We start from the raw sequence: 13,763 nt of genomic DNA on the forward strand, positions 1-13,763 counted from the left end.
CTGAGGAAGTGGTCCGTAGTATTCCATTGCTGAGGTAGGATTAGGGTTGTGCAAGTCAAGAATCTGATATTTGTAGGAAAGTGGCTGTGCCTGAACGAGATGGTGTGTATGAAAGTCTCCTGTACCTCCTGCCCCATAGTAGCAGTGAGAAGAGGGCCTGGCCTGGATGCTGGGATCTTTGATAATGGACACCATGCCACCGTGCCACCCCTTGTCTCTTGGCATCACTGATAACTTTGCGAGTGACACAACTAGATTCCTGAACAGGCCATTGACTCAAATAGAGAGCTACATGATATTAATAGAGCCAGAGTAAGATATGTCCTACTAACCTCTGTGACTGATGTGGAGAGACTTGTGATGTGAATAGTGTGGAAGGAAAAACACAATAGCACAATTCAAGAGCCAACCGCTGATTTTAAATTGTGTTTGTTCTAAACATGTATGGTTAAACCATTTAATAGGGCCCTACTCTCATGAGTGAGGAGAGGTCAATTGTCAATTTGTATCCTAAAAAATAAATTGTAAATTGTCAGCAACGAGGATAGTTAACCTAATGTAACATTTTCATTGTTTTTGTCAATGAAGACATCTAACTATTATCTTAAATCCCCAATTATTTTCCTTGATAAACTCTGTTTAGTTACTCATTCTTACTCTTAAAGGATATTAAACACAAATCAGAAATGTTAGATGCGCCAAAGTTCTCTTCGTTACTACTGAAAATTATAAATACAAGAATTCAATTCCTTATCGCACTCAAAAGCCACAAAGTAGGTGTGTTTTTTCGAAGCTGATTGCACAATTATTTAAAGGTCATTTGATTATTTCTGTAAAATAAACTAACAGGTTTTACCGGATTCAGTGCGTGAATGTAAAGGGAGCAATAAATTAATGATTGCATGTAGTCATGGTTACTATGGTGTATACAATTGAAAACTTAATTAGCTATAAATTTATCATCTGTCAGTATACCAAGTGCATAATAAACATTGTACTGAATTTTTTTAATTTGGTTCTATTGAGTTCCCTGGATTCAAATTTCAGAAGTTTAAAAACTGCCCTCTAATCCTGCCACACAATGGTGCAGTAGTAGAGTTGCTGCCTTACAGCGCCAGAGACCCGGGTTCGATCCAGACTAAGATGCTGTCTGTAGGGAATTTGTACATTCTCCCTGTGATCGTGGGGATTTTATTTGGGTGCTCCGGTTTCCTCCCACTCTCCAAAGATGTGCAAGTTTGTAGGTTAATTGGTTTCGGTAAAATTGTCCCCAGTGTGTAGGATAGTTACTGGGTGATCGCTGGTCGGCACGGCCTCGATGGGTGAAGGGCCTGAATCCGCACTGTATCTCTAAAATCTAAAGTATAACAAAGTGGCATAGAATGTGCAATTGCAACTATATTATGTATACAGCAAGAACAAGTTCCCTATTCCTGCAAACATGAGACTCAGTTGTTTAAAGTACTGCTGACTGTGTGTGGATAATCAGTCATTGCTGTAAATCTAACAATGCAGTGCACAGGAACGATAAATAACTCAACCCAGTATCTCCCAGCCGGCTTTTCCCCACAAAAGCGAGTTGGGCAATCATTTATCTAATATGTGGAATGTAATTCTGCATTATAACACTCCTGCAAACACCTTTACAGCAATAATAGCATCATAGAGGATTGAATTATATGGGAGTACTTGGGACATTTCAGAGGAGATAATGAAGGTAGTTCTAGGTTATTATGATAGTTACAATTGAAAGCAATATAAATACAAGTTCTTCTTTCTCAGCTGTCATCTGAAAGTGGTTAAACAAAACACAGAAGTAGCTCTGCTCCATCACATAGGCCAATCAGTTCTAAAGGTAACAGGGAGATTTGTGATCCAGCATATTCAACAGAACATGTTCATAAGATGGGTAGATTAATGGGTAAATGTGATTGATTGTTGGTGAGCTTGCTTCATTTAATTAAGTAGGGTGAAATCTATGATGATGCAGCAGAGTAAAAATTGCTGTTTGAAATTACCATGCTTTTCAATTTCTTCTGCACAATTTTCTGAATTGCATGGAAAATGATTTCACACTTCAAAGGGGACAGGAGGCAACTTTCTAATTGTATTGGTCGGTAGCAGTCTGTAGAAGGAGCCCAACCTGAAAACTCACCCATGTATGTTCTCTGGAGATGCTGCCTGACCCACTGAGTTACCCACTGAGTTACTCCAGCACTTTGTGTTCTTTTGTGTAAACCACCAGTGTCTTTTTGCACCAAACCTTCACTTATGTCTGTGGATTAAAAGTCCAGAATTCCCTGAATCCAATAACTTAACAATTATAGTGCTCAGCAGTGATGTCACAAACTGGGAAAGTCAGGGAAAAATATGTGGTTCCGAACCAAAAAAAATCTTCCATCATCCCCCTCTGATTCCCATTTCCCAAATGAAGCCATTTCCATGCTTGCATTGAGAAGTAACCAAGAGGGATGATGAGGGCAGGGCCGTTTACATAGTCTACATGAACTTATGCAAGGCCTTTGATCAGCTTATGCATGGTCAGCTGCTCTGGAAGGTTATATTGCATGGGATCCATGGATAGCTGGCTAACTGATTACAGAATTAGCTTATTGAGGGGAAATAGGGTGAATATAGTGTGTCTTTCCCAGGATAGGGAAAATCAAGAACTAGAAGTCATACATTTAAGGTGGGAGGAGAGAGATTGATAGCTCTTTCAGAGGGTGTTGATTATATGTATTGAGCGGCCAGAGGAGGTAGTTGAGGCAGGTACTACAACAACATTTGAAATATACTTGGCAGGTACATGGATAAGAAAGGTTCAAAGGGATATGGATCAAACGCTTGCACGTGGAACTAGCTTACTTTGGGCATCTTGTTCAGCATGGTCGAGTTGAGTCGAAGAGCCTGTGCTATATCACTCTGTGACCCAATGCCCCTGTCACTGAGAGGTCTAGGTTGGATGTGGCTAGTCTTCCAATACTACGTGAAGGTAAACCTTTTGTAGGTGGGCCTATCTTCTGCCCCAATGTCATTGACCTCCCCTTCCCTGTGATCTCTCAGGGGCACACATGGAATAAATATCTCAGCAGCTGAATGCTGTAGGAAAACACACCTTCTAATTTACACGCATCCTATGAACTTTGGAAGGAGTCTGCAATCAGTTCTGAATGACCCCTGTCAGATCTCCTCTTATCAGCGGTGTTACTGTAAATCAAAATTATGTAAATACAATGTACACCTAATTGTGAGTCATCAATAAAAATAATAGTTTGCCATGGAAGCTCCAATCTGTGTGGGAGAGAAGCGAGACGTACTATACACAACCTGTTCCAGTACAAATGGGACTCACGTTTGTGAACTATGAAAAGGACTGTCTCAGCAGACTTCCTGGTGGCTGTGATTTCAGCTAGGAATGATCGCTTGCTCAATCTCACCCTTGTCATGCAGCTTTTAAGCATCAAATATATAAACTCGTACCAATTGATCCAATTTTCAAGTTGTAAAGTGCTGTCCTGCACTCTGGTCTGGATCTGTTTACATTTTTGATCTGAGAGTTGAACGAAGTCGAGGCAGTGATTCAGTAATGCAGAAGCCTTTAATGTAGAAGCTCTCTGTGTACAGATTGTGTTCAGACATAAAAGTGGAAGGCCTAAGAAAATGGTTGATCCAGGTCATTAAGGCCACAGTCATATAATTTATTCAATTAAACTCCTGAAGGTAAGTTCTGCAAAATCCCTTTTGTATGCCTAAAGGGGAATCCAATTTGCCTCTACTTCATTTTGGCTGATTAGTCACCACAAGTGAACCTCCATGAGCCCAAATGCATTGGTCTACCATTTTCCCTGGAGAATATGTGTATTTAAATGCCTTATTTTTGTTCATTAATGTCCATTACCATTCTTATCAGCTCCTGTTTAATGTTTAGATTCAACTAGTATTTAAGAAGCTTTTAAATAGTTGCATGGATTTGCCAGGAAAGAAGGGTAGTGGAGACAAGTTTAACTTGGCATCATGTTTGGAATGGACATTATGGGCTGAAAGGCCTGTTCCCGTTCTATGTTCTACTGTTCTATGTTCTACAGTTGCAGTTTGACTCTGTTTCTCTGCTAAAGGATTTCCACATTTGTATACATCTTGTGCCATATTTTCCCTCTTCTTTAATTCTACATTAACACTCTAAACCAGGCAGAGTACATTTATACCATTTTATAAATGTAGCTGGTCCATTATCTCACTACCTCCATACAAAGAGGGCTTCAGCTTTCCATTTCTTGTACATTCCATTATCCGTCACGGATGGGCTATCAGGGGAAAGTGTCAGGAAGTAATAATCGTTTTAAATATGAAGAAAATCAATGAGGTAGCAAAGCTCCTTGGGCTGACCAAGCAATAGATGTGCGGCACCATTTATTAACATTAATGGCTGTATTATCAGTTATATCTCTGCAATACACCCTTATCTCCAGTTGAGAGGGAAGTTCTGAACAATGGAACCACATATCACAGCTAAATTATTACATTACTATAGTGACACAGGGTCAGCTTATTATTCATTAAAAGTGCAAACATTTTATTAGACTGCTGCCATTTAGTTTGCCATTATCATAGTGTAAATGAACTGAGCTGCCACCTCCAATAATACAGGCAACATATAATTGCATATATCTATGCAGGTTGCCATCCCAAAGACATACTATTTTGCAGCACATTATATGGTTTCATTTTCACAGCTGCAAACATTAATACATAGTTATTTTATTTTGGGGAATAAATAACGATGATTGATACATTTCGCCGGGTGCTCTGGTTTCCTCCCATATTCCAAAGGCATGCAGGTTTGCAGGTTAATTGGCTACTGTAAATTTTCCCTAGAGTGTAGGAAAGAACTAATGTACGGGTGACAGCTGGTTGGCACCGACTCAGTAGACCAAAGAGCCTTTTCAATGCTGTACCTCAAAACTAAATTAAATTAAACTAAGATACATTTTTATAGCATTAACCTTACAAGTGCCTCACTGTCAGGTAACCAGCTTCTCATCAGCACAATGCTTTTAATTCATTGCAACTGTCCCACGTTAAGTGTGACAGAAAACAAGTGATATCAAAGCCTACTGCGCCCAAATTCTTACCCATTGCCACTCACACCTGTGCCTACCATAATGCATCATGTCCTTTAGCAATGTTTGTCCAGATTCCGATGGACAACTTGTGGCAAGTCCCCTCCTGACTACAATCAGCCATATCATCAGGAGTGTCTGAGCAGTGAATTGAGGAACGTGTTTCTACCTCCACTCAACCTATTGGGATTCCAGCACACATTACTAAATGTAGAATGAAGCTTCACTGTTGCATAAGAGTGATTATGGATGTCATAAAATGTTGTGTTGTGAAGTTTCCATTCTTTGGTTCAGGCAGTTAAATATTATTCTTACATACTTTTTAAAATTCTCTGTTCCCCTAGTTTGTGAGTGCACGTCACCCTCTAAGAATGATGAGTAAAAATGCACGGTGCCAGAGGGTGGGTGCAGACTCGATGGGCTAAAGGTGCTGTTTCTGTGCTGTATCTCTCTATGACTCCATCTGACTGTGGCAGTGTTAACCCAACTCTCCATCGCAAAACGGGCAAGATTGGTTGCAATGCCATTTTTAAAATCTTGCCTAATATGATTCTCCACTAGAGATGTGATATTGGGCAGGGTATAAATTTGACATTAATTTGATTTCATGGATTTCCAGTCCAGTAAATTAAATGAAAATTACTCAGGCACCGATGACTTTTTGTCATCACGTCCAAAAGTAAAAACAGAGCTCTCATTAAGATTCAATGAATGACAGCCATGGTTTTAATTTACCGTTAACATTCTGGTTCACAGAAAGTCATGCACACAAGGAAACGTCACTCCGAACTCTACAATGAATTAAACCAGAAGTTCCACACATTGGACAGGTGCCGAGACCCTGAACTCTCAGCATTTAAGGTGAAGATTAATTATTTAATTTCAGAATCATTATCATGCTTCAACGGTATCTAAAGCAAAGTCCATATTTCTGGCAATGATTGTATAAAACGTGTTCTCTTATTTATAGCAGGAACGAGGTAGCTCTGACATCCAGATTACTTCTTGTTATTACCAATTCTCCCAAATGGAAATACCTTTGCACTTTCATGTCACAGATTCCTTGAGAAAAGGGGCAGCTTTCCATGAGCCATCGTAACCAGAGGCAGGGTTGTCGAACCCTCATCTCCTGATCACTGTTTTTCACAGGCATCCAGTGGTCTTGTCTGTGCTGCCCACCCCAGTTGAATATCTGTTCTCTAGGCTCTGCTAGAATTTTTTTTTAAATAGAACGATAATGTTAAAGTATACAGGTCTCACGGCTTTTTGGCATTTAGGATTCATTGTAAAAATAGATATCTTTATATTTTCCATTGTAGCGGGAGAAACGGTGGAGCATTTCATCAGCGGGAGCTGAAAAGAGCACGCCAGTTGTAAGTATAACATGTTGTCTGTCCAACCACAGTGTGAGCCATTCTGGGCACCAGGTCACTTGAATGCATATTTTTCTGCACAGTCACATCCAGAAAGAAATAGGAGCTGCTGATATAATGGGGAAGAAATGAGTGAGAAATGGAGGAACAAGAAGGACTTTATAATTAGAAGGATGTGAATTATGGTAGAGGTTAATGGGAAATATGATGGACCAGCTGATTGGGATTTTCTTTAATAAAAAGGAAAGGTATAAGGTTTAAGTTGTGTGCAAGAATTGACCATTTACAAAATGTTAAATGGTCAGCTCGACATAGATTACAAAACCTACACCAAACCCAAACCAATTAGGAGCAGACGAGGGCATTCAATCCAATTTGAGATTCCAGCTACCAAGACAGATGTGTAGAGCAATTCGTTCTTCCCCGCACAATTAAAGCATGGAATAATCTTCACCCCACCATAGTTACCCAACCAGATGCAACTAAATTTAAGGTAGCTCTTTCTTCCCAAAAACCCTTTCTGGCTTAAGTCCTCCCTCCACCACCTCCAGTTTAAATCCCATTTGGAATATTTTGGAGGACCAAGAAACCAAGAACCATGAACTGCTGGAGTAACTCAGTGGGACAAGCAGCATCTCTGGATAGAAGGAATGGGTGACGTTTCGGGTTGGGACCCTTCTTCAGAGTTTAAGTTGTGCTTTAAATAGTCTAAAGGAATGAATATAAGGACAACATTTCCCAACCTAATTCGCAAAAAATTGATGTTGAGTCGATTAAAAATGAAATGTCATAAGAACATATGAATAGAACAGCGATGGGTTTGTTTATCCTGGGTCTACTGGGTTACTCACCTCGATCATAGTTAATTTTCTGACTCAACACCTTTTTTCCTTGCGCCATCCCCACATCTCATGATTCCATAAACGGATACTCTTGGGACCACACCAGTGTTGGATCACAGATGATGGTGGACCTCAGTAATTGCTCCTGATCACCTGCCTTTGTCCAAACATCTGCCTATTAAAAACCCTCCTCATCTGTATCAGCCTTGACAGACTTTGTACTGCCCCTCTTGTCTTCCAGTTTTCTTCTACTGCCCCCTCTCCCCCATCCTACAAACAGCCTGAAGAATGGTCTCAACCCAAAATGTCACCTGTCCATGTTCTCCAGTGATGCTGCCAGACCCACTGAGTTACTCCAGCACTTTGTGTGTTTTTGTGTAAACCTGCATCTGCAGTTCCTTGTTTCTAATAATATATTACAATACCAGATTAGCCAATCAGCAGAAGACGAGATGAGTATGAAGTGGCAACTACTGGCCAATAGTGACCAAAAAATCCATCCCAACCAGTAGGTTCACTTGGACTCAGCTAAGAAAGTATGAGGAAGTGATGCAGTTTACCTCATTACCTATGAACAAGGAGTGGTGACAAATGAATTGTAGCAATGTTGCTGGTCAGCGTTGGGCAAACTTTCAGTAATAATAGCATCACTGTAAAATGTACCAATGGAGACTAAGGTAGTAACATTCTATCCACAGGAGAAAGCTACCCATGCAGAGCAAACTTGGGACAACCTCAAGACCATGCCAACCAACACACTTCGTTCAGATGCCCAGGAAAATGTAGAATTGCATTCACCAGACTGGGAGGCATCTGCCACAATCTCTATGGATACAGAAGGAGACTTTCAAACTGAAGTTTAATGTGGATTCAGAGGTAAACAAACCATAAACAGCAGACTTGGAAAATATATTTTCACACTGATGCATTGCGAAGGATTCATTTTGTGTTGAGTTCCTGGATCTCTTTCAATTGATGTGAACGGTAATCATCTACCAGTCAGAAAAGCGGAATTCACCAACGCTCTGTTCTTACTCTCAACTTTCTCACTGTGGCTGGTGAACGAGAATGCAAGACACATAAATCTGTGAAACTGTCTCAGATCTACATACACAAGACTTTGTTCCTTTTGATGTATGTCTGTGCAACCCAAGACTGAAACTAAAAGGATTCAGGCATTTAGAAAACTAGTTGGCAAAAAATCTAAACTAAAATTAATGTTCATTTGAGATTGACCATTTTTGTCTCCCTATTTTATGTAGAAAAAGACAATCATGAAGCAATTATGTCAACTTTTATACCTGATTTGTAAGTCGCAGCTTTTCAGTAATTCTCCTCTTTTCCATAGGCTGTGACTTACGAACTGAATTTTTGCAATGGCTGCTCCTTGGTGGCCTTTCCTCTGTCTCCTCTCCATGTTCAGTGTCCATCCGTGGCCACAGTACTACTCTTGCATCCAACCTCCACAAACATGGACCTATGAGGTAACCGTGTGAGCCTCTGACGCAACAAAACCTCACTAGACGCAAGCAGAGGGCACAACGTAGTTTCAATGGCACACTGGTGCCATTTTTAAAATCAGATTCACACCTACTTCGGCCTTTAATGGGAGAACAGAGTTTCTCAACATTAACCTCTACAACTTTGTATTGGAGACATAAATTGTAGATACAAAAAGAAACTGTTTAGGAAATAATAACGTAATCTTTCACTTACCAATCACCGAGTAGTGAATGGGAATAAGAATCAGGATATGGCAGTCATTAAATCTCGGGAGCTGACCAGGTGGGGGAGCTGTCCAGGTTTTACACTGGAGGCAGCAGAGACCGTTATTTTTAGGGTCGGGATACGGAATAACATGGGGTTTATTGGCTGGGCACCAGTGAAGGAGTGCTTCTCAGGAACAGGAAATGCAGTAATTTCTCAGCAGATCAGTTTTCATCAACCTGAAGTATTATTTCTCCTCTCTCCATAGATGCTGCCTGACCTGCTGAGTATTTGTAGCATTTTCTGTTTGCATTTTATATTTTTGGCATCAGTTTTTTTTTTGCTTCTTTCTCAGGAACATGTATTGCAATTATTGATATACGTTATCAAAATATGTCATCTAATTTCCTCAATCAAGGATGGTGAACACAATCAGAAATCCCATCTGCTTTTTATAAATGCAGACTTTCCTCCTGCACAAACTCTTTAAATTAAAAAAAAACGCACGTGAAACCTCATGGGAGAACATAAAAGTCAGGGCATGATATTTGTGTTCAGAGATAATGAAGTCAGTTTTTCTTATTGTTTACAATTGTACTCACACATGCGCACACAGACCCATGGAGATGATGTGTACATATTGGGTCATTCCAGACATAAATGGCCTGCCACACCTCTGACTCGCCTTAGCATTGAGTGAGACCCCGTCCCCAATCTGTAAAGGATTTGGAGTTTGTTATCCAATAATTTCACGCTAGGACCTGCAGACAGACAGACTCCCATTCCTGCTCTGGAAATGGCCGTCTCTTCAATGGTCTGATTAAATTGCATGGCATTTTGTTAATTAAATTCACACAGTCAAATCTCATAGTTGGTAGTGCTCTCACTGTTCCTGGTAAATCACCAGCTCAGACCCCTGCCAGGATTTTGAGCCACTGGCTGGAACCTCCAATAATGCCGAGCCCATGGAGCATAATGCTTATACATAAAAAGGTACACAGAGGGTTCTGGATGACTGGAACTATATAAAGCAGGATCTCACCCAGAGTAAGCATCGGGAACCCAATGCCTAGGGTCGAGACTGTAAAGAGGAACTGGGAAGGAGATTGGAAACCTTGAAGCTCAGGATCGGTCTCAGGAACAATACGATAGAGATGTAAACCAAGGAAATAGAATATAGTTTGGGAACCAGGTACATTTGATATTCAGTGTACACACGCGCAAACCTTCGAACAAAGTTACTCATTGAGTATTTCAATGTTCCTGGATTTATTCCTGGAATTATGCCATCTTTAATCCTCCAGTGATCAATATCCTTACCTTTTTATATTTTCAGCATCTTTATTCCAGATAGCGGCTGGTTTCCTTAGCAGACTAGACCAGGCTATAACCATGAGTGTTGGAAAGTATGAAAATGAAGACCAATCTCTAGCTCATTGCCAGACAATGTATTGCACCTTAATTGTTCCAAAAGGCATACTTGCCAGATTTAAAATCTGACAATGTGGAACAGCGGTGGATTTGTTTGATAGCTAAGGCACTGAATATTTGGCTCCCACCGTTCCTGCAGTCTAGGTTGGTGCAGCCTGGTTTGGGCAAAGTGGAGGCCAACCAGTGGCACGGAGGGAAAAATTAGCTGGTATGCTGAGCTTCGTGGAGAGATCAGCTTCTTAGTGAAGTCACTGCAGGATTAACAGGTAGTGGCACAGAATGTTAGCAAATGGCCTTGGGCTGGTGTGTTGACCTTACGAAAAGAAAGCCCATGAATACCCGCAAGCATGGAAGAGGCTGGCGGTAGGTTGTGGTAGATCTGCCCTGTACCGAGTATGTTTGCTTCATCTCAGAGTCACACATAGAAGGCAACATCACACATGTCTAATTGAAATAATTATGCACCTAACTATGAAATAATTATGGAAAGCATCAGTATAACACATCTATCAATAAAAATTCTGATTATTGGAACTGCCTAGAATACATTTCAAAGTATTTTTCACCTGCTCCTTTGGTATGTAAATTTACACAAGAATATACAAATAAAATGTTCTGCTGTTGAACTGCTCCTTGCTCCAAATCAAAACTTTATAAAGCAGCTGCAGTTTCTGAATGTGGCCCAATCAACACCCACGCAACAGAGATGCTCTTTCACAATATCAATTAGGATGCCTGAAAATGAGTCCGTCCTAACTTTTATCCTTTTCTTCAGAAATCATTTTTACAGGTTTTATTTCCATAACATTGTCTCATTATGTCTTCCCTTGAATTATTTTTTTAAAGATATATTTACATAACCATGCTATTAATTTTTCTTAGCTTTCTCTAGTCTATTGGTCCAAACAAGGTTTAGTGACAATACATTGGTGTTTGTCCAGGTACCTGGAACTGGACAGTTCCACCCCCCATCACTGATGAGAGCTAGACTATGAATCTCAATTAATATGTTATTACCTTAAGTTTTTTGACTTGAATTATCTATGTCCTTTCGAAGAGAAGTTATTTTAGCTTGAAAATATTTGTTGCAACTGATTATAAAATAGCAGTTTTCTTTTATGCATTGTTTTTATTAATGCATCCAAAGTGCAAATGAGGAAAAATAACCCATACAAAGTGTCAAGAGTTCTTTCATTAAAGCACACTTTAATTGGTGAAGCCTCCTGTAATTCCCATTTTCCAGCAAAAATAAATCTCCTGTACTCAGCATGACACCCCATTTGGTGAATCTTACTGTGTGCCTGATGTTATTCATTCCCTATAATAGGAGCAATCTGAAATTAGTACATATTAGAAACATAAGACTGAAGGTGGCTATTTAGCTGTAATGCCACACCCCTGTATCTTCCATCAGCTTGTAAGTTCCTTATCATCAGGTATTTTTGGAATCAACTTCCAGGCAACTTTCTAAAATGAAACATTTTCTCCTCATCGGTCCTCTGGATATTTTACCAGTGACTTTAAAACTGTGATGTCCAGTTATTAATCTATTCGCCACAAAGAGTTATATATCTCAATCATACCTTTCATTGTGAGCACTGCTGTTGGTCACCTCTTAACCTTTTATGCACCAAAGGGGTCTGTCCAAACTTCTCCAACCTCGAGGAGCAGGGCAGCACGGTGGCGCAGCAGTAGAGTTGATGTCTTACGGTGCCAGAGACCTGGGTTCAACCCTGTCTATGGGTGCTGTCTCTACGGAGTTTGCACGTTCTCCCTGTGACCTGCGTGGATTTTCTCCGGGAGCTCCGGTTTCCTCCCACACTCCAAATACATACAGGTTTGTAGGTTAATTGGCTTGGTATAATTGTAAATCGTCTCTAGTGTGTAGAATAGTATGCGAGGATTGCTAGTCAGCACAGACTCAGTGGGCCGAAGGGCCTGCTTCCATACTGTATCTCTAAACTAAGCTAAATTCATCTGGTAGTGGTCCTTAATCCCTATTAACTTCCCAGTAAATCAACTCAATGGTCTCTCCAAGGTTTTGACATCCTTCGTGAAGTGTGCCAGGAATTATGAATAAAAAATAAATGAGGGCAAGGTAGCAATTTATAAGGGTCTGCTACCACATTCCCCAGCTAATAAACTCAGCAATGCAAGAGCTTTTAACAACTTTCTGAATTTGCCCCTCTATGTTTAAGGATTTGTTATCCATGGCATTTATGGTTTATCATTAGTTTAATTATCAGGGTCATGTGTACCAAGGCACAGTGAATATATTTATTTTGAGTTTGAGTCAGATCATACCATACATCCAAGTAATGCAAAGGGGGAGAATACAATGTAGTATAAAGTGTTACAGCTACAGACAAAGTTCAGATTTAAAAAAATGCAAGAGGCACAATGATGTAAGTTGGAAGATCAAGAATTCTTGGTGTGTGAAAGGACCATTCAAGAGTCTGATAACAAAAGGAAATGAATCTATTCTTGAGTCCTTTGCTACGTTATTTCAAACTTTTGTACATTCTACTTGATAGGAGAGGGGAGGAGAGTGTGACCAAAGTGGGCGAGGCTCTTGATTATGTTGGCTGTTTTCCCGAGGCAGTGGGAATTGTAGATGGAGTCAATGCTGGGAGGCTGGTTTGTGTGATGGACTGGGTAGCATTCACAATTCTCTGTAAATGGTTGTGGCCTTGGGCCGATCAGTTACCTTACCAAGCTGTGATACATTCCGATAGGATGCTTTCTATGGTATTTATGTAAAAGTTGTTAAGAGTCATCAGAGATGCCAAATCTCCTCAGCTTTCTGAGAACATAGAGGTGTCGGGGTGCTTTTTTGACCACAGCACCAATGTGGTTGAGCCAGGACAAATCCTTGGCGATATTTTTACCCAAAAACGTGAAGCTCGTGACCAAATCTACCTCAGCACCATTGATGCAGACAAGGCCATGTACTCCACGCCGCCATGTTGGAATAATGTTGTTCTGTCACAGGTTATTGTCCATCTATATACCTTGTGCAGTTTCAAGAGCAAATCTGCCATTCTGAGTGTGGACATTGGTAATGTCTTGTTGGATTAGGATAGTTCATGTGTGCAGGTCAGAAACCCAGAGGTTTAAGTGCTGCTCAGCACAAGCTTGTGTGCTCAGCAAGCTGGAGCCTGGCCAAAGATCACGTAACCAGAGCAGTCTGCCAATCCCACTATACCACACCCTCTGGTGACATCCCCACAAAATGCAGAAGGCCTCACTGAATAATGTCCAGAAATCTGGTTCAAAGTTGCATCTGAATT

General features: G+C 40.4%; 1 protein-coding gene across 5 annotated transcripts in view; it reads left to right on the top strand.

The window, feature by feature from the left end:
* Positions 1 to 11,740, top strand: part of LOC116988564 (adhesion G protein-coupled receptor B2-like) — a 514,190-nt gene extending 502,450 nt beyond the window's left edge. For all 5 annotated transcript variants that reach the window (XM_033045397.1, XM_033045400.1, XM_033045401.1 and 2 more), the window contains 3 exons: positions 5,877 to 5,981; positions 6,440 to 6,493; positions 8,034 to 11,740. In XM_033045397.1, the coding sequence (XP_032901288.1) occupies positions 5,877 to 5,981; positions 6,440 to 6,493; positions 8,034 to 8,198 (324 nt within the window). In that variant the 3' untranslated portion in view covers positions 8,199 to 11,740. The remainder of the gene's footprint in view (positions 1 to 5,876; positions 5,982 to 6,439; positions 6,494 to 8,033) is intronic.
* The last annotated feature ends 2,023 nt before the right edge of the window (positions 11,741 to 13,763 follow it).

This window comes from Amblyraja radiata, chromosome 27 (assembly GCF_010909765.2).
Source record: "Amblyraja radiata isolate CabotCenter1 chromosome 27, sAmbRad1.1.pri, whole genome shotgun sequence".
Classification (NCBI taxonomy): Eukaryota; Metazoa; Chordata; class Chondrichthyes; order Rajiformes; family Rajidae; genus Amblyraja; species Amblyraja radiata.